The 21,493-nt window shown below is 48.0% G+C and overlaps 2 protein-coding genes across 2 annotated transcripts in view; one reads left to right on the plus strand and one right to left on the minus strand.

Annotated features, from left to right (window-relative positions):
* The window catches only part of APTX (aprataxin), a 40,316-nt gene extending 39,318 nt beyond the window's left edge, over positions 1 to 998 (minus strand). The window contains exon 1 of the mRNA XM_084628299.1: positions 927 to 998. The gene's annotated coding sequence lies outside the window, so the exon portion shown is untranslated. The remainder of the gene's footprint in view (positions 1 to 926) is intronic.
* On the plus strand, positions 10 to 20,038 carry DNAJA1 (DnaJ heat shock protein family (Hsp40) member A1). The gene is made up of 9 exons (XM_084628296.1): positions 10 to 157; positions 970 to 1,111; positions 1,243 to 1,420; positions 1,655 to 1,759; positions 1,976 to 2,203; positions 5,804 to 5,918; positions 15,968 to 16,083; positions 18,020 to 18,120; positions 18,716 to 20,038. The coding sequence occupies exons 2-9, from the start codon at positions 980 to 982 to the stop codon at positions 18,932 to 18,934; spliced, it is 1,194 nt and encodes a 397-aa protein (XP_084484422.1). The 5' UTR covers positions 10 to 157; positions 970 to 979; the 3' UTR covers positions 18,935 to 20,038.
* The last annotated feature ends 1,455 nt before the right edge of the window (positions 20,039 to 21,493 follow it).

Genomic DNA, 21,493 nt, shown 5'->3' on the forward strand with positions numbered 1-21,493 from the left:
GCAACCGAGGGGGCGGGACTTCCGGGGCGAGGCTTCGCCAGCGACAAAACTCCCCGGATGCGTTGCGGCAGAGACCGGCTTGGAAAGAACTTTCTAGAACAGCCAGGCGCGGCGAGCGCAGCCGAGACCGGAGCCCGCCCAGCCCCCGCCGCCGCCGGTGAGTGGCAGCTGCACCGCACGCCCCCCTCCCCCTCCCCGCCGCCGCTCCCATCCCGGCGCCCCGCACCTCCCGGGCCCCCGCCGCTCCCCCCGGCCCGGCGCCCCGCACCTCCCGGCGCCCCGCACCTCCCCTCCCCCCGGTCCCTGCCGCTCCTCCCGGCGCCCCGCACCTCCCGGCGCTCCCCTCCCCCCGGGCCGGCGCCCCGCACCTCCCCGGGCCCCACCGCCCCCGGCCCCTGCCGCTCCCCCCCGGCGCCCCGCACCTCCCGGGCCGCTCCCCTCCCCTCCCCCCCGGCGCCCCGCACCTCCCGGGCCGCTCCCCTCCCCTCCCCCCCGGCGCCCCGCACCTCCCGGGCCGCTCCCCTCCCCTCCCCCCCGGCGCCCCGCACCTCCCGGGCCGCTCCCCTCCCCTCCCCCCCGGCGCCCCGCACCTCCCGGGCCGCTCCCCTCCCCTCCCCCCCGGCGCCCCGCACCTCCCGGGCCGCTCCCCTCCCCTCCCCCCCGGCGCCCCGCACCTCCCGGGCCGCTCCCCTCCCCTCCCCCCCGGCGCCCCGCACCTCCCGGGCCGCTCCCCTCCCCTCCCCCCCGGCGCCCCGCACCTCCCGGGCCGCTCCCCTCCCCTCCCCCCCGGCGCCCCGCACCTCCCGGGCCGCTCCCCTCCCCTCCCCCCCGGCGCCCCGCACCTCCCGGGCCGCTCCCCTCCCCTCCCCCCCGGCGCCCCGCACCTCCCGGGCCGCTCCCCTCCCCTCCCCCCCGGCGCCCCGCACCCCCCGGGCCCGCGTGCCGGGGGCTCACGCTCGGTTCCCGCAGGCCGCCCGCCATGGTGAAGGAGACCACGTACTACGACGTGCTGGGGGTGAAGCCCGGCGCGTCGCAGGAGGAGCTGAAGAAGGCCTACCGCAAGCTGGCGCTGAAATACCACCCCGACAAGAACCCCAACGAGGGCGAGAAGGCAAGTGGCGCGGGGGGGGGGGGGGGGACTCTCCCGGGGGGGGTAACTCTCCGGGGGGGGTCCCAGGGCTCGTGTCGGGTGGCTGCTGGCGAGTCGCCGTGTTAACGCGCCTTCCGACCTGTCTCCTCCAGTTCAAGCAGATTTCCCAAGCCTATGAGGTACTCTCCGATCCCAAGAAGAGGGACTTGTACGACAAAGGTGGCGAACAGGCTATTAAAGAGGGTGGTGCAGGCAGTGGTTTCGGGTCACCCATGGATATTTTTGATATGTTCTTTGGAGGAGGCGGAAGAATGCAGAGAGAGAGGAGAGGTAATTTGTCTGTTTCTGTGATACTACCTAAAGTGACCCTTTACTGTGGAAGTGTTTCCTGTAGAATATGTAACTGTTCAGAGTATGGCGTAAGATTACGGACGCTCACTTCTGTAAAACATTTACAAACTAAACAGCGTTGTCAATGCTGTGCAACAGTGTCTAAGATTATTAGAAACAGTATCTGGTTCCAAGCGAATGACATGTCAGGTAAAACCTTTTTACTCTTTACAGGTAAAAATGTTGTTCATCAGTTGTCAGTAACTTTGGAAGACTTATATAATGGTGCAACAAGAAAACTGGCTCTGCAGAAGAATGTGATCTGTGACAAATGTGAAGGTATGTTAATGTTCACTGTTGGATTTTTATAATCTAAATGTTTTTCAGATAACTGCATATTGGAATTAAAAGTTCATTCAGGTTAAAAGAAACCCTGGATTTAGATGAACTTAACTCTATTTCTAGGTAAATTGTAAACGTACTTCTAGTTTTAAGTTCCTTTTTTAGCGAGAAAACACAATCAATTCTAATTAGACTTTGCTGTCTTGTCATCAGGCCGAGGTGGTAAGAAAGGTGCAGTAGAATGCTGTCCCAATTGCAGAGGTACAGGCATGCAAATACGAATTCACCAGATAGGACCAGGAATGGTTCAGCAAATCCAGTCTGTGTGCATGGAATGCCAGGGACATGGGGAGCGTATCAGTCCTAAGGACAGGTGTAAAAGCTGCATTGGAAGGAAGATTGTTCGAGAGAAGAAGATTCTAGAAGTTCATATTGATAAAGGTAATGTCTTCAAGGAGAATTTGGCTGATTTTTGTAATATCTTGATCACGGGTACTCAAACTGGGGGTCGGGGCCCCGCAGGGGGTCACGAGGTTATTACATGGGGGTTTGCGAGCTGTCAGCCACCCCCCCCCCCCCCGCTTTGCCTCCAGCATTTTAATGGTGTTAACTATATCAAGTGTTTTTAATGTATGGGGAGGGGTTGTACTCAGAGGCTTGGTATGTGAAAGGGGTTACCAGTACAAAAGTCTGGGAACCCCTGCTCTAAATAGATTTGTATTAACCTTGGATTTGCATGATACAAATTTCAGTAATTGAAAAAGAGCTTTTACCCAGTGGCAGTGTTACCTCCATGTTAAAATGTGTAGCAATAGTAGCGCATATAGCTTACTATTAAATGATAAAACCTGCGCAGAGCTCTAAAGGGTAGACTTGGCTTCAGATACGCACAGCTTGATGGCTAATGGTGGAAATTACTGCTCACTTCTTTAGTAAGCATTAACTTGACTACACCTAGTGCCATGTTAGTTGCATATTGGTTACTGGATATGCAAACTGGATTGATTCATGGTGAAGAGAAACTGACAAGCAGACTAATATACCAGAATGCTGACTAATTACTGACACTGGTTAAAATCAAGCAAGTGGAACGCTTGGTGATGAGTTAAGTTGCTTTAGTATTACCCCTTCAGGAATTCTGTGGACAATATTTTAAAATCCTCAATAAAAAAATACGGAGGCTCCAGCATGGCAGTGGGGAACACAGCCGCCTGGCTGCATGGAGGTGGGAGATCGTCCTGCAGTCCCCATTTTCTCTCCTTTCCTTCCCCCTCCCAGACAGGGACTCAGCAGTGAGGCTGCACTTGACCCTGACACAGTGCAAGAGCTGGGCCTGCCCTAGGAACACCCTGGGGCCCTGCCTCTCTGCGCCAGGTCTAGGCAGGCAGGCTCAGCCCAGCAGGATCAATATTTGGAGGGTTTAGCATGGAGCAGTTTTAGTGCTGGCGACTCAGTGGGGGATCTGGATTCACATAGGCTTGTTGGCGCTGCACAGGCAATGGGGCTCTGCAAGGGGGTCCAGGTGAAAGTGGGGAAGGGGGCTGCTGCTGCCAGGGGGATACTGCATGTAAGGCTGCTTCTTCCGTTTCCCCTCCCCTCGTTACCTTTTTCTCCCACCTGTGCCCTGCTGCAGGCATTCACCATTGTACAGAAACAGGATGGCTCCCAGCACAGAGAAGGGGGGCTTGACTGGCGCTAGGACCCAGAGGCAGTGTCCAGCTGCAGAGTCAGCTAGCCTTTGTGGAACCCTCTTTTTCACCTGGGCAGCTCTGTGTGCATGCAGAAATGGGGGCAGGGGACAGTGGCACATGACCCTGTATGCCTCCCCAAAGTGCGCCATGAGCATCCCCAGCCCTATGCCCCCCATGTAGACTTACCTCTCTACTGGCTGCTCCAGACACCAGAAGCCCCACTGGCATGTGTTCATTTTTGCAGCTTCTGTTTGCTTCCTTGTCACTTCTGTGGGGAAGCAAATAAATTTGTGGGGGTGGTGCAGAATTCCCCCAGGAGTATAATGTTTCCACTAGTCTTGAGGTTTGCACAAATCCTGGTCATTCTGCTGTATCTCGGTAAGAACAGATCTGCTAAAGTTGTGGTGTAAAAACAATTCTAAGTCTGTAATGCTTAGAACTCAATCTATTAAGCCATCCTAACAGTCTTGCTCCAGGTGCTACTGACCTACATTAACTTTGCCAGATATTGCTCAAGCCAACCAGCAGAGTTCACTACAAACAACTCTCTTCAGAGGTAGGGGATGGGGAAAGGCCATATTGTGCAGCAGATGCAAGAAGCTTCTATTGCTGAATAGGCCTTGTCAAAAGCTGATCAGTACTGGCTGTGGAAGAATTTGGGCAGTCAGATGTTAACAGCTTGACAAGCATGCAGCACACCCCAACTGGCTGAAGTGCCTGACCCTCCCAGTAATTTCATTCTACATCTACACTTGAAGTCTCTGTAATATGCCTAGAATTTTAAAGGAGGGAGAATACTGAAGCCACAGTTACGGGTGGGGAGGAGGAGAGCAGAAGTTGGCAGTAAGGTACATGCAACACTTCCAGGATCTAGTATCTTCATCTTGAATGATTCAGACCTAAATATGTCCTGATTAACATGGTTGAAGTATGCAGGCCTCCAGGGTGCAGAGTGCTTTTCCTTAGTGCCTAAGGGAGTTGAACGCCTTTTGACAATACTATCCTTAATCTCTACACTGTTGCCATAGCTTTACAATTTGGCTGTTTGCTGTCTACTCAGCTGGGTGTTAGTAATCTAGTATGAAGTCCTAAAACACATGCTTAAATTACTGTAGGATTCCACTTCCTTGCACTTGATTACAATTCTTTTCTGTGCTTGACTATTGTTTCTAGACTGACGGTCCATGCACTGAGACAAGGTAGGTGAGGTTATATCTTAATGGACCAACTTCTGAGAGGGTGAGACAGGCTTTCACGTTTACACAGAGCTTTTTTCAGGCATATACATCTCCATGCACTGTTTTGTAGACACTTCAAAGACTACTTGTTTACTTATATCCTGCTCCTTCCCATTGACCTAGCAGCTGGACAAGCAGATACCAAAAGCATGGTTTCTCTGGGGGTTTGGTGGAGGTGCTCAGGCCCTGCCCCCACCACTCCTATTCCCCCACCTATTCCCACCCTGTTCTGCCCGCTCCTCCCCCTTCCTCCAGTGCTCCTTGTTGTCAAAAGCTGAAGCATGGTGGGTGGGAGGGAGGTGATCTGGCAGCTGGTGAGTGCTGAGCACCTACTATATATAGGTTTCAGAGTAGCAGCCGTGTTGGTCTGTATTCGCAAAAAGAAAAAGAGTACTTGTGGCACCAAATAAATTGGTTAGTCTCTAAGGTGCCACAAGTACTCCTTTTCTTTCTACTATATATATATATATATTTTCACCCCCTCCCCCGTGGGTGCTCTGTGATCAAGAGACTATTCCACCAGTCTTGAAATGAGGAGACTTGGATAACTAAATCAGAAGAAGCCAGGTGTTAGCCCCAAAAGGAAAGACCTGCCTGGTTGTGTAGTAGTAGCTTTTTGATGTGAGAGAACTGGAGGTCTTATGAAGAGGATTTCCTATTTACATACTTGCAGCTTCAAAATCATGCTTAACCCCAGTAGCTCTGCAGCAGCTATGTACAAAACAGCCAGTAGGTGGAAATACAAGGAGGCTTTAAGCAAACCACTTGGGACTGTGATGGTGGTAAGTAGTCATCTCAGCTATTCTTCTGCTTTCATCAAGGAATGACCTTTATAGGTGGCAATCCTGACTAGAATTGGGCTGCTTGACAACTAGCTGAGAGGGCCCAGCAGTTCAATATGCTGCCATAGCCTAGATTGCCTTCATGCAGGGCTCTGGAAATGTAGCTGGTTAGTCATGTGTAGTGCTTTGAGGGGGACAGGGGGAAGTAGATGCAATATCAGAACCTACCAATTCCAACTGTTTTTTGTAGCACAAGTTACAGCCTGCTAAAGTGATACTATTTTTGTACTGTAGCTATTTCAATTCTAATTACATGTGCCTTTGCAATAGGAATGAAGGATGGTCAGAAGATAACATTCCATGGGGAAGGGGACCAAGAACCAGGACTAGAGCCAGGAGACATCATTATTGTCTTGGATCAAAAAGACCATTCTACATTTACAAGGTAAAGATCTAGCTGAAAGACCTACACTCACAAGCTTGAGATGTTTCTGTGTTGTCCAGAAACTTCATACATCTAAACTCAACCAGTGCTATCCAGCTAGATTTCAATTGCTCTAAGCTGGTTTATAGAGTTGGATGAACGCTTGGCTTATTCTTTTAGAGCAGTGGTCCCCAAAGTGTGGAGGAACACTGGGGGGTGGGGGAGCATGCAGTGTGGCCCTGGCTGCTGCTGAGCCAACTGTGCAGTAAAGGGGGACACAGACAGATTCTATTACAGGGGGTGGGGCACATGACAGGAAAAGTTTCAGCACCACTACCGAGTCTCTGAATATTTGCAGAGATACCTGTTCAATTAGTCTTATAGCTGGCATTGCACTTGTTGCTTTGCAGATGTAAGATCTCTCCAAATGGCTTCTAGACAAACCAAAGAGTGGGTAGTTGGGAGTAGGATATTACAAAAATCGAGGTCAGAATCATGAGTTTTCCTGAATGTTCAGCACATGCCTTCATGCTGACTTGCTGTGAATATCTGCAGTGATTATTGCAAGATGTTATCAAATCTACTCCATTACCTGTATTTTCAAGCTGCTACTTTGCTCAGCCATAGCTGTTAGACAACCAAGCCTGGTTTCAAGAAAGATGAAACTTAAAACTTCAGGTCTGTCTTTCTCCATGTGGATCCTGCTTATGGTGCCCATGCTCATCAAACTTCCAAGATTAGAATCTTCTGACAGGCACTACCTCAGACAATGCTGATGTACTGCCTGTCTCTCTGCCCCCCCTCCTGAGGGCATATTAGGCAGAGCAGCCCCAACCGCCTTTTGGTTGCTCTTACCCGTGGCAGGGAGATGAAACTCAGTGGTGTCTGCCTGGTACCCTGTAATATCTTTTTAAATCAATTTTGTAAATACTAACACTATATTAGTTCAGGGGTTTTCTACTGCCTCCGATGCATCCAGGCAGGGCAGAGTTGAGCAGTGCTGTAAGGGCAACTCAGTGCTGTATTATTCTAAACTGAGCACAAAGCCTGTTGATCAGCTTCCTAGCCTGTCCAGGGTTCTTTACGTTACTCAGTTCCACAGGGTGTTGCAAAGTCCACTCTGGCACTTGCAGAATTCTCAGTGGGTCAGACTCCCTCATGTTTGGTCTGGTACTGTTTCCAGGGTTCTTATGCTACTGGCAGACTTCTTACTATTGACATTTCACCCCTGGCACCAACCCCAGTACGAATGCCACCAAAAATTAATCTTTTTTGGTACAGTATTCACCTATCCTACCACTGAGGTCAGCACTAACCCCTAGAACAGATTTGCTGTTCATATTCTCCTACACACTCTGCAGAATCAGATCCTTCACCAGACATCCCCCTCCATCCAGGTTTTCATGATGTAGGACAATTTACAGCTCACCCTCAATCATGCCAGCCAACTTCAGGGGTTAACTCAGGCTCCTAAATCCCCCAGAGCATGTTGACATCCCTTAGCAGACATCACCTTGGGCATCAGGGTCTCCTCAATCTAATCCCTTCAGCTTCCCACCCTTGCCTCATTGGACATTCTGGGGGCCCATCTGGACACTGTTGGAGCTGCTTTTGCTCCTCTTGCAAATGACCCCTTTCCCGCTAGGTGCTGTGTTTGATCACCAAGTAGATCTCTCAAGGTACTGCAAGAAAAAGTGGAGGCCAAGGCTCAGGAGGAAGGATAGAAAGGAGAATCCTTTCAATCCCTCTCAGCTGACTACTCCTAAGAATCCATCTTCCTTTTCACTGAATTACATGTTAGTTTTACAGAGTTACTTGCTCCAATGCCATCTGACCACTTCAAACCCTTCCAGGAGTTGCTGGGAAGGATTGCAGACACTCTGGACACAATTATCTGTAGTGCAAGAAGAAGCACATAATTAGAATGGAGGATGTTATACCTTCCAGGCACATTGGCAGTGTCAAATGAAGGTGATCTAGACCCTGCTAAACCTGTGGCAGACTCCTGCTGCTATACCTTCAGTGCTGAAACAGACAAGAGACCAAGTCCCTCGAGCAACTTGAATATTTTGTCTGTATCCAGCTTCTGGCTTGCTAGTGGTATCTGCAGCACAAGAGAAATCCAGGCTAGGACCGCCTAAAGCCATCCCTAATAACACCCCTCCAAGAGATCTTTTAATCAAAAAGACCTACTCAGTATCGCTTCAACTGCAGATGGCCACTAGTCAAGCCATAAATGACTGTTCAACCTGGCAGAGAAGTGTCATCCTTGACAAGCTCCCACAGAAATCTGAGATCCATCATTTAGGAAACTATTAGTAGCTGAACCCTGTTCCAAGCACCTCTGGGTAGAGCTGGGTGAAACTTTTTAGATGAAGAATTTATTTGCTGCAAATATGTAGTTCCAGTCAACTTGACAGTATTGGCAAATCTGATGCAAATTTGCCAGGTAGCTTCACCAAAACTCTGAGGTTACAGTCACGTAGATATTGATGATTCCCTTTGTCCCAATGGTCAGGGCACTCAGCTTGGTTTGAATCCTCTCTCTGGAGCAGGGACTTGAAGTTGGGCCTCACCATCCCAGGTGAGTGCCCTAACCACCAGGCTATAGTCACTTTCTCTCGTCCTGTTACTGTTCCATTTTCTATAAGGTAGAATAGATTCAATAGGAGATGGTGAGAGCCCCATAGAATGCCCTATAGCTTGGTGGTTGGGTCACTCACCTTGAAGGGAACTGGGATTGTTTAGTCTGCAGAAGAGAAGAATGAGGGAGTATTTGGTAGCTGCTTTCAACTGCCTGAAAGGGGGTTCCAAAGAGGATGAACCTAGACTGTTCTCAAGGGTACTAGAAGACAAAACAAGGAGTAATGGTCTCAAGTTGCAGTGGTGGAAGTTTAGGTTGGATATTAGGAAAAACTTTTTCACTAGAAGGGTGGTGAAGCACTGGAATGCGTTATCTAGGGAGGTGGTGTGGTGAAGTCTCCTTCCTTAGAGGTTTTTAAGGTCAGACTTGACAAAGCCCTGGCAGGGATGATTTAGTTGGGGATAGCTCCTGCTTTGAGCAGAGGGTTGGACTAGATGACCTTATGAGGTCCCTTCCAACCCTGAGATTCTATGAACGGGTAGGGGAAAGACCTGGGTTTAAATCCCTACTCCAGGGCCCCAACCACTGGGCTAAATTATAAGGTGGGCACCACAACCATTACCTCTTCTAGCCTTTTTGTCAATCAAATACTCTAAAAGTGCCCGGAAACAAATGATTTGGGGTCAAATAGCATGTTCTGTTTACCCATAAGACTTCTGACCTCACCAAAAAACCTGTAATTTTTGAATTTGGTTTGATCTGAACAAAACCTTTTTTTTTTATGGAGTTGCCGGAGAGGCAAACAGTTGTTTTCTGGGGTTTTTTGGGCCTGGCTTCAGCCATGTATCTCTCAGATTAAAACAGCCCATTCCATGACTACAGCCATCACCACAATAAGGGCATCCTGTTTACAATCCACAGGGATTCTAGAGAAGTCCAAACAACTATCAACAATGTTTTAATTGAATGACAAGCTATTAGCTCCTGCAAGGATGACTTATGTACCCTAAAGGAGCACAGGGCCTGCTGTCAGGAGAAAACGTCATGTATCCAGGCTAGTTCAGACAGAACTTTCTCCCGTTGGCACCAGATGGTGCTGATTATTCAAAGTCTCACTTTTCCCTCAGATAGCTCCCTCCCTTCCCAGCAGCTGGCTTCTTAGTTGGGTTCAGAGCTATGTATCAGTCCAACTAGAGCATCCTATGTCTACCCCATTTTTGGTTCCTGCATTTCCCATTTTTCTCACCCATGGTCTGGGATTGCTACAGACCAGTGGATAACATACATCTCCTTTAATCTCCAGTTCCACTCCTGGCCACTCACCTCCCTAGTTCCCTGATCTTCTTAAGGGACCCACCTTGCATGACAAACTGAGGGATTGTTGATGTGGAATCCTTACAACATAAGTGCTCAGGAGTTCAGAGGGAACTGGTACTTATATCCCCAAAAGAACAAGGGATGCATCTTGTGCTGGACCTGAGATGACTACACAAACATACAGTGCACTTACATGATGACTTTTGACAGACCTCCCCTCCACTCTCCCCAAGGCTGGTTAAGGTCTGTTTACAAACCCATCAAACAGTGTATGGACACTCACTTCATGGTCCAAGTAGGAGTACCAGTTTCCCTAAACTGGATGATGACCTTGATGGTGTGCAAGGGGTACCATTCTGTAATCTGTACCTTACCTCAGACTGGAACACTGATTACAGATGCATCCATGGCAGGTTGGAGAGGCCCATCTAAACCACCTGCAAGTTCAATACATGTAATTTTGGGAAAAAATCCTCAAGCCATTTCAGTGTGCTGTAATTCCATACAAGTGGACTACCCTGCAGAGTTTTTGTACTGCTACTGGAAGGAACTACTGTACAGATCTGACAGACAGCACCTCTACAATGTATATCCACAGGTGGGGGTGCCAACTTGTCCCTCCTCCCCAAATTGTCAGGAAGCAATCGTCCTGTGAGGGTGGTTCGACCTTCACACATCTTAGCTCCATGGCATGTCACCTACCAGGAACAAACAGTGGAACAGATTTCTTCACCAGGCACGACTCAGCCAGCCATTAATGGTTACTGGAGACTTGTTCTCAAGCCTAGCAGATAACTCCTTGTGACAGAGTAAGGTTAGGAAGATGGCAAGCCAGTCCTTGGTCTCAAAAAGTTGAGAAACGCTGATCTAGACCTGTTTGTTGTAAACAGGTACAACAGTGCCCACAAGTTCTGCTCCAGGGCTGGTGATAAGGATGCCTTCCTCATTCCTTGGTCTCAAGGTCTTCTCTACCTTTCCTTTTTTTTCCTCCATTGCCATGGCTCAGAAGGAAGATCCATCAGACTTGCCAGCAGAGTAATTATCCTAGCTTCTTGCTGGACCAAACAGCAACCCGTGGGCTGACTGCATCCATCCACACAGCCACCAACTTCTCTCCCCAGTCTGCCAGACTTATTCTGGGAAACTAGGGGACATTCTCCATCTAGGCCCATCTGACTGCTTGGAAATTGGCTCCCTACAGACAGGGACTGCTTTACAGTGATCCAATAAATACTTGCATAGAGCAGGAAGCCCTCTACAGATCAAAGGAGAAAAGTTTGTCTGGACTTCACAGCACTGATGCTTTAGAAGCCCCTATTCCTGAGATTTTTTTAGCTTGAATTGAAGGACATGGTCATCTGGCTTCATTACTGATTCTATCAGAATTTGTTTTGCTGCAATTTCAGCATGCCATCCCCAGTACAAGCTTTTATGGTGACTGGTTCTGGCCCATCCACTCATTTGTGTCTCTTCCTTGGGACCTGTATGTAGTTCTTATGGAACCTCCTTTGAACTTTCATTGAACCGCTCTGTCCACCATCTTGCGTTCAAACCAGCCTTTTTCTTGGCTGTCCTGCCTAACAGAGGAGTTAATAGTATTCAAGCACTGTTGGCAGACTCTCTCATGCTGTTTTCCGTAGGGGTATGATGATGCTGAGATCCCTGAAGTTCCTCACCAGCATGCTGTTTGATTTTCACTTAAATCAAACTGTCAGACTCCTTGCTGTCCTCAAATGAGGAAGGGGCTGAACACGTAGACATTTCCAGAGCCCGCCTTTCCTTCAAGTGATTGCTCATGCCCACTCAACTTAGTTGTGCATCCTCACACCGGTGCCACCAGTTTTTTCCCTCCGCAGTATCCCTAGGGGACTAGCTCTGGTGCCCCCTGGAGTGGCGCGCACATGCTGCAGCATATAGAGCCCACCAGCCCCATCCACCCTCAGTTCCTTCTTGCCGCAAGTGACCGTGCATGGAACTGGTTCCGCTACAGCCAGCGCTGTTGCTTCTCGTTCGTTGGAACACATTTACCTCATTCACATGGGGGGTGGCTTCCCTCTAGTGTTAGTTTCCTTATTCATTAGAGACTTTAAGCCCTGTGACGGCTATAAAAGGCCCATGCCCATTAGCAATCCACAGGTCAACCATCAGGCCCTCCTAGACTGCTATGATTCTAATATGAGGGCTCAACTGGGGCCAGAGCAACACTCCAGGCAGCGTTGGACATGGTGGACACTGCCACCCATACCATGGCATCCGTCATCTCATTGTTCAGGGCTTCTCTTCTCTGGTCTTTCCTCAGAGGCTCAGCAGTCAGTGCAAGACCACCTTTTCCACAGGCACGCCCTGTTCGCAGAACAGACCCACAATAAACTCTGGCCTGAGAGATTCCCACAGGACCATGAAAACACTGGGCCTGTATGTCCCCGGCCCTTCCTGCAAGCGGTTTAAGCCGCAGCAGCCTCGGAGCCAGGGGAGCCACCCGAGCCAGGATCCTCCTCATAAAATATCCATAAAGAGGCAGCCTGGCTACCACCCTGTCTACATCCTAGATGGGCTCAACCTGCAGTAAGCAGACTGGCAAGCGCCCATTTTGAGGGTATACCCAAGGGCAACCTACCAGGCTGTTCCCCAGATCCTTCCTCCCCTGTTTACCAACTGCCTTTCTTCCTTCCCTGTGTGGGCGTCTATAACATCAGACCAATGGGTCCTCAATATGGTGTATCTCCATATTATTTAGCGAAACTGAAGTTCCACATGGTCTTCCTGCCCTCCATCAACCCCTCCCTGGATCTGGGAGACTGGTTCTCTGCCCTCGATCTGAATGATGCGTACTTCCATATCGCCATCTTTGAGGGACACAGACGCTTCCGGTTCACAGTAGGTCCTGACCACTATCCGTTTGCAGTCCTTCTGTTTTGGCCTAGTGACAGCATCACGGGTATTTACCAAGTGCACATCAGTGGTGGTGGCTTACCTCAGACATCGGGGAATCCAGATCTACCTGTACCTTGATGACTGCTCATCAAGGGCAACCCCAGGTCCAAGGGACGTCGCAGTGCTGCTGGCCATGTGCTGTCGGCTCGGCCTGTTGGTGAATGACACAATCCACATTCGTTTGGGTATAGAGGATAGAGTTAATCGGAGTGGTGCTCAACTCAACCTGTGCCGGGGCGTTCCTGTCGCTGGAGACATTCAGGGCATTAGCAGACCTCATCATGGAAGTTTCCATGTCCAGGTTTGCCTGTACCTCCTAGGTCACATGGTGGCATGTACATATGTTGCGCGTGCTATGCCAGGCTCTGGATGTGACCCCTGCAGCAATGGCTGACTGTCTACTCCCAGTCCAGGCCACCTGGAAAAGGTGGTCACCGTTCCCGCAACAATACTCACCTCACCCCAGGAATGTCCTGGAAGGAGTCCCCTTTGACAGCACTCCCCACTCAGTCAAGTTCTTGGATGCCTCGGATCTTGGTTGCAGGGCGCACCTCAACAATCTCCAGACCCAGGGTACGTGGTTCCCAGTAGAGATGACGTTACACATAAACATCTAAGAGTTCAGGGCAGTCTGCAGGGCATGCACAGTCTTCCTTCCTCACCTGTCTGAGTCTTGATGGACAACACAGCCTCGATTGTCTATCAACAGACAGGGAGGAGCTTGATCCTCTGCCCTATGCCAAGAGGCACTCAGTCTTTGGGACTTGTGCATCAACCACAGTATCAGTCTAGAAGCATGTCACCTCCTGGGGATCAAGAACACATTAGTGGATCACCTAAGCTGGGACTTCTCCTCTCACCATGAGTGGGTGCTCCACCATGAGGTAGCCTGCTTGGTCTTCCAGAGGTGGGAATATCCCCAAATGGATCTGTTCGTCACCAGCAAAGCAAGAAATGCTACCACTTCTGCTTCAGATGGGGTCTGGGCAAGGGCTCCCTCTCCAATGCCTTTCTTCTGTCCTGGGTGGGAAGCCTGATGTACGTGCTCCCCCCAATCCCACTTGTCAGTAGGGTCCTGGCAGAAGTCAAGAGAGACAGGGCCAAAGTTATCATGATCACCCCAGCGTGGATGCCCCAGCATTGGTTTAGCATGCTGTTGAGCTTGGCAGCAGTCCCCTGTGGCCCCTGCTGGACTGACCAGACCTATTGTCACAGGACCGCGGTCGCCTCTTGCACCCCAACCTTACGTCTCTCCATCTCATGGCACGGATATTGCATTGATGACCCCCTGAAGAATGGACCTGTTCAGAGGAGGTCCAGCAGGTCCTCCTGGGGAGTAAAAAACCCTGGACTAGACAGACCTTTCTGGAAAGTGGACAAGACTTTTCCACTGGGTGGCCAAACGGGGCATCTCCCCTTCGCATTCTTCAGTGCAGTTGATCTCTGCCTTTCATCCACCCGTCCAGGGCAGACTGTGTTTTCCCATGACATGATGGCCAGGTTCCTCAGAGGTATCGAGACCTTTTTCCTCAAGTCCAGTCCCACAACGGGATCTCAGCTTGGTTCTGTCCAGGCTCACAGGCCTAGCCTTTGGCCTCCTGCTTCCTGTCTCACCTATCGTGGAAGGTAGCTTTTCTGGTGGCAGTGACATTGGCGAGGCAAGTCTCCAAGCTGCAAGCCCTGACTTCGTAACTGCCTTCCAGCGGCCTTCTATAAGGACAGGGTCCAGCTCCAGCCCCATCCGGCTTTCCTTCCCAAGGAGGAGTCCACTTTCCACATGTGCCCGGACATCTTCTTTCCGGTCTTCTGCCCTAAGCCCTATGAGACTAGTGAAGAGAGGCGCCTCTGCGCTTTGAACATAAGGGCCCTGGCTTTCTACCTAGATCGGACAAAACCTTTCTGTAGGTCGACTTAGCTTTTCATCTCTACAGCTGATAGAAATCCTCTGTGTGGACACAAGGAGGCTCTTCATCTTAACTAGATTCTCTTGCATAAAAGCTTGTTACAAGCTGGCGGGGGCCCCACTGCCGCCAATTGTCAGAGCCCACTCGACTAGAGCGCAGGCATCCTCGCTGGCCTCCGGCACATGTTCCAATCCAGGACGTCTGTAAAGCCGTGGCATGGTCCTCAGTACACGGTTTCATAGCCCCCATGTCATCATGCAGCAGGCCAGGGACAACACGGGGTTTGGCACAGCTGTGTTGCAATCTACATGTCCATGAACTCCTTACCCACCTCCATGGGTACTGTTTGGAGTCCCCTAAGTTGAATGAACATGAGCAATCACTAGAAGAAGACATACTTTTTTCTGTAACTGGTGTTCTTCGAGATGTGTTGCTCATGTCCATTCCACAATCTGCTCTCCTTCCCCACTGTTGGAGTTTCCAGCGAGAAGGAACTGAGGATGGAGGGGGCCAGTGGCTTTCTATTTATTTGGGGATTGAGCGGAATCCACCCTGACAGACTTGGAACTTACTGATCTTACAATAACTGATTCAGGAATTCTCCATATGGATTTTATGTCCACCCTCCATCGCAGCTCCTTCAGAGTCCATCTCTGCTTTGAGATTCTGGATTAGCCAGAGAGCTGAGGTGGCTGGGGCTGCTATGCCTGTTACCCCCTTGGGTGGGGGAGCTCAAGCACAAAGGGTGTGTAGGTGTGGCTCCAGCAGACGCTGCTAGCCAAAAGATTCTGATCTCACATGCCTGAGGTGCATGCACGCCAAGTGGGATCTACAGACAAAACAGCTAAAAAAGCCGTTTCTGTAAGGTAGCGGTTTTCCCCCTGAGCACCAGCCATCAGTGCAAGTAGAACAAAATGAGCAGCAGTGGCGGTCCTTTAATTTAAAGAGAACCATCACCACACTGCTGTAAGCATGTTGAAATCCTCCATGGCTCTTTAACAGTTTAGCCAGTTGTAGCATACTTGTCTTTCCCCAAATTTGGCATAGGGCAGACAATAGGAGTGTATGCAATCTAGTCACTCATGTGGGAGTAGAGCTAATTGGGTCTTTTGTCCTGGCCAAAGCCAAGTTAGTCTCTTGAGTGGTATACAGCTTCTTTATAATCTTCCTATAATTAATCTGTGTGGGTAGGGAAGGGTGGACTAATTTCTGGAATAAAATCCAATTTCTGCAAAGACCTACTAGGCAGTTCTAGTGTTAAAGATTTTTTCCAAAATCTTCAGAGCTCTCTTGCATGTGACGTATTTATTCAAATGTAAACTGTTCTGTAGGCGAGGTGAAGACCTGTTCATGTCCATGGACATACAGCTGGTTGAGGCACTGTGTGGCTTTCAGAAACCTATTGCAACGCTGGATAACAGAACTATAATTATTACGTCTCATCCTGGTAAGTGTTTAAAAGTATTGCTGTTAAGCTTGTGCAGCTAGCAACATTATCCTTGAGTTCTCCAGTTGCATAGTAAAGGGACTAAAAGAGCATTTCAAGTAATAGTATTGGTTTAAAGTATTAACTTGGGCCAGAAAGTGTAAATCTCTGTCTTTTATACTGTAAAAACACTCTCCTTGAAAAGATTAAGTTTTAACTAGTATGTCCTGGTGGATGAGTTATTGGATTAATAACTCAAACTAATGAAAGATGCGACTTGTACATCAGGGTGTAACTTTCATAACTAACTGCACTCCACTCAGCAACAGATAAGACTCTCTCTCATGCACGGCTGTTTGTAACTTAACTTGACTAGATATGTGGGGGGAATTTAAGAAGGCCCCAACTCCTGTGAAAACTGGAGTTCTTGAGCTCAGAATTCATGGAATAGTGTCTGTTCAGTCAGAACACACTGCATAAGAGGGCTTCTTTCAGGATGCATGAACACACAATTGCATATGTATGCAGTGGTGGTGTAGCTGTGTCGGCCCGGGGATATTAGAGACAAGGTGCGTGAGCTATTACTATATTGGATGAACTTCTCTTGGTAAGACAAGCTTTTGAGCTTCACAGAGCTCTTCAGGTCTGGGAAACATACTCAGTGTCACAGCTAAATACAAAATTGAACAGATACTTTTAGCATAACCACTTATGTTAAAACTAAGTTAAATATGTCCTAAGGGAAGATGATGTGGCCTGTTACTACCCATGTAGTCGTAGGTAAGGCTGCGAGTCTGTCATGGATTCTGTAATTTCCTGGGACTTTTGCAGCAGCCAGTGTCCCTGACCCCAGGACCACTGAGGTGGTCTCCTACCATCACCACAGCACCAGTGGCGGTCCCGGGCCGCATGCCGCTGTCCCAGAGCACTGCAGTGCCCTGGCCCTGCCTCTCCGCTCCTCTTCTGCCCCCCAGCACCAAGATTCAGTCAGGGATATATCGTACAGGTCATGAGCCATGACTTTTACCAAAAACACCCATGACTAAGGCTAAGTGTCACAGGGGTCATGGAAGTCACAGAATCTCATCAGAAGCAAGCACCCGACAGACCAAGACACCAACTTAAAGCAACACCAGACACAACCAGAACAGATGTATGACAGCCCCCACAGCACCCCTTTCGAGATAGAGGGGTCCTACACATGCCTATCACATGTGGAGTACCTCATTCAGTGCACCGACTGCCCCGATGACACCTGTGTAGATGAAACCAATCAATCACTACATTCAAATGAACTCTCACAGTAAAATGATAGACACAAACGCCCTGTCATCTGTGGGTGAGCACTTCTCACAAAGCGATCACTTTATCTGACCATTAGTCGTCCACAAAGGACACCTGCACAACACCCTCAAAAGATGAGCTTGGGAGCTTAAATTCATAACTCTGCTAGACATTGAAAATCAGATTGGTTAGACACTATATTTGTAGCTTATTACAACAATCTGTAACTCACTAACTCTTTTTACCCTATGACTACAGGGGTGTTAACAGGCCACTTCACCTTGAATGATTCCTTAGAATATGTGCTATCTGTTTGATCTTCTATTTAGCTGTGACACTCAGAGTACCTTTCCCTGACCTGAAGAAGAGATCTGTGTGGCTTGAAAGCTTGTCTCTCACCAACAGAAGTTGGTCCAATAGAAGGTTACTTCACCCACCTTGTGTCTCCAATCACATTATATAGCCTTTTAAGACCACTTCTGGGTAGAGGAGAGTTGGCATTACCATTTACAGGCAACCAGGTTTTTAGCAGCCTTTTATGAAGGGGGGCCTGGATCAGTATAGTTTCATGAATGTTAGCCCAGAAAACATGGTGTGAAAGGGAGTTGAGGGGAGATCACACAAATGTAGCAACTATAACAGCTTGTCTTCTGTGTCTGGGTTTTTGCTTTAGGTCAGATCGTCAAGCATGGAGATATCAAATGTGTGCTGAACGAGGGTATGCCAATTTATCGCAGACCGTATGAAAAAGGGCGCCTGATCATGGAGTTCAAGGTAAGAGTTCAGGCAGCTGTGTATAGTTAAACATGGCTCAGCACTGAACATGGTGGAAACCTGTCAGGTTAAAGTTGACTTCTATTTCTAAGGGGGACAAGAAGACAGGCACTCAGTCTTTGCTTGTTTCTGCCTTCAGTTCTGCCAAAGGCTGTGTAAACTAATCCAATATACAGGGTTATGCTGCTTAGAATAAGCTGAAATACTGACATTTTAAAAATAACTGCCTCAAATAGCTTGGAGAGGATCTTAAATGTGGACACTTTTTTCTTTGGAAACTACTTTATTGGAACAGTCATCTTGTAGGCAAAACATAGTGCATAGAGAGATCTGGAAAACCTGATAATGGAAGGCAGCCAGATTGTATGAGAGGTTTGACAAAAGTAAAAATGCATTCTACTTGCTAGCTTGTTTTTTTGTTTTATCCCTTGGGGAAACTTGGGAGCCTAGAGCTACCGAAAGAGCCCTAGGATTCTGCTACAAGCTGATGCTTGTAGGAGCAAGATAGCACATGCCTCTCAAAGCAGTAATACTGTGCGGTGGAGAAAAAACTGTTAGACTGTTCATGAATGGCCATCCTTACTGATTTTTTCAGGTAAACTTCCCAGAGTGTGGCTTCCTCTCTTCTGATAAGCTCTGTCTATTGGAAAAACTTCTACCTGCAAGGAAGGAAGTGGAAGAAACTGAAGAAATGGATCAGGTAGAGCTGGTGGACTTTGACCCTTCTCAAGAAAGAAGACAGCACTACAATGGAGAAGCCTATGAAGATGATGAGCATCATCCTAGAGGTGGTGTTCAGTGTCAGACATCTTAAAATGGCCAGTGAATAACCATTGTGATGCTTGTTTTGTATGCATTAGTGAGTGAAGACCTACAAGCAGCTCACTCGCTCCTTGCTATTGTTTTTGTTTTAATATTCAACCATAGTTGTGTTTTTTTTAAAACAAGTTAATGAATAAAATATTAGAAAACCATACACTGACTTTGCAATTTATGTAAAGTTCAGGGTGCAAGCTCAGCTGAAGTTGACCAATGAAGTCAGCTACCCCTGGCAGCTTGTCTTTATTTCAGGCCTTGTAATTCTTGTATTTTAATTGTATGCAAATGCACTGGCTTAGATTAAGATTGTGTGGTGGTCTTTTAGATTCTATGCCCTGTTAATGAAGTATACCCAAGTATTTATTTATAGTTCATGTTAAGATCAGTGAAAGTTTCTGTTCTAATCAGACTGTAGAACATAACCTGTGACTGTTTTGGACTTGTACTGCTATTCATCAAATCAGGACTTGCTCTAATGCAGCTGCACAGTGCTGTACTGATTACCTCACTCTGACAAGGATGTGGTCCATCTTCATATGCCCACTTAAACTCCGGCAGATGCACCAGCTCCCTCAGCCTGCTGGATTTGAGATTTTTACAGATCCTTTTGCCTGCCCGCTTCATTCTTTTGTGACCCACTAGTGGATTACAAGTGAAGCTTCCTGCTATTATAAGCACAGGCAACTTGTCAGGCACTAGTGAACAGTGGGACAGCACTAATGTGCCTAATTAAGGAGAGCTAGAATTTTAACCCCATAGTCCTTATTTGTGAGTGAGGCAAGCAGAACAGCTGAGCTTGCTATTCTAAATCCCTAAAGTAGTCTCTGCCTACTGATGTGAAGTTTGACCTCCAACTTGATGCATTAAGTTAGAGGAAGTACCACAGACTCAGTACTGGGGAGTGAAGGTGAAAGGTATATGACCCTGTATAAGGAATTTAATATTAACCAGAAGAGTGGATGACCAATTGAGAGTCCAGTATTTGTATCAAAGTTCTCATCTTTCTGTGTGCATAATCTTAATCTAATTCTTGAAAGACTCTGTATTGTTCCAGTTATGGTAGGCAAAACTTTTCCAATATAATTACAAAACTGTTCAATGGCTCCTAAGACTATTTTGTGTTAGTCTACTTTCAGGCTGCTTTTGGGGGCTGAAGGGGGGAAATGCACAAAGTTTCTTAAAAGGGCTGCATTCAACTCAAGTCACGTGTATTGAAATATGAAGTTGCACATTTTAGTCAAACTACCTACTTAAAATACCCTAGACACAAGGTGGGTGAGGTAATATATTTTGTTGGACTAACTTCTTTTGGTGTTCTTGCCCCCTGTTGTCTTCAGATTTGTTTTTTTCACAAATCTAGCAGATCTACTAATAGTGGCTGGTTTCAGAGTAGCAGCCGTGTTAGTCTGTATTCGCAAAAAGAAAAGGAGGACTTGTGGCACCTCAGACTAACCAATTTATTTGAGCATAAGCTTTCGTGAGCTACAGCTCACTTCATCGAATGCATTTAGTGGAAAATACAGTGGGGAGATTTATATACACAGAGACCATGAAACAATGGGTGTTACCATACACACTGTAACGAGAGTGATCACTTAAGATGAGCTGTTATCTCCTTGTAGAGGTCCAGTAATTGTAGGCCCACTCAGTTGTCTGTTATAGAGGAATTCCGTTACAGTTAATGGAGAAGGGTGTTGTATGGTTGTCTGACAACTATACGCTTCGGGAAAATTTCCTTGCCCCACAGCACTGGAAAGACATTCCATGCTAGTGAAGCGAGCAGTGTACCTCACAGGTGTGAGCAGGGGCACTGCAGCCTCATCACACAAGCTGGCTGCGGGTGGGTACTTACACTTCGGATGGCTTTCAGCACAAAGCGGAAAAACGTTTCAGCCATTGCTGCAGTAGCTCTCGGTGCATAATAAATGCAGTGGCAAGAGGCTTGCTGTGGGGTAAGACGGTAAACAAGCCACCATGCAATAACCTGGAGAAAACGTACTTGTCTCCTCCATAGGTGAATCTAAAGGTGGTGGTTTTGCTCCACAGCTCTTTCTCCTGTAAGAGATGGTGTATTAATCACTCGTTGGCTTAACTACATATTTCACAGGAACATATTCCTCTTTAATGCCCTCTGGTAAGGGGAAAAGTTCAGTGCAATGATACATTTGCTGTTTAGTAGCTTAGTTTAAAAACTAAACCCCACTTTTTCAGTCTAGGACAAAGTTTGGGAGGCCAGAGACTTAAATTTTTCTACACAACTTTTCTCCCAGGATTTCCTTTGTGACCATGGGTAACTCAGCCTAAGTGTACAGAATAAGAGACTTGATTTTTTTTTGTAATGTTCCTTGAGCTTCTCAGAGGGACTCTGTAGAAAGGCAAATATTTAAAATTAAAGCTCCAGGCACTACCTGTCTGATGAAAAATGGCAGGTGTATTTTTTGCTGATCTCTAGCTGAGTGTTTCCCAGGGAAAATTTTTTTCCACTTAAGCTGTTCACTTTGCATATTCTATGCATTCCTTCCTTCCTTTTGCATCACCAGCAATACAATATTCT

Source organism: Lepidochelys olivacea (genome assembly GCF_965140295.1).
Source record: "Lepidochelys olivacea isolate rLepOli2 genome assembly, chromosome: 5".
In the NCBI taxonomy this organism is placed as follows: Eukaryota; Metazoa; Chordata; order Testudines; family Cheloniidae; genus Lepidochelys; species Lepidochelys olivacea.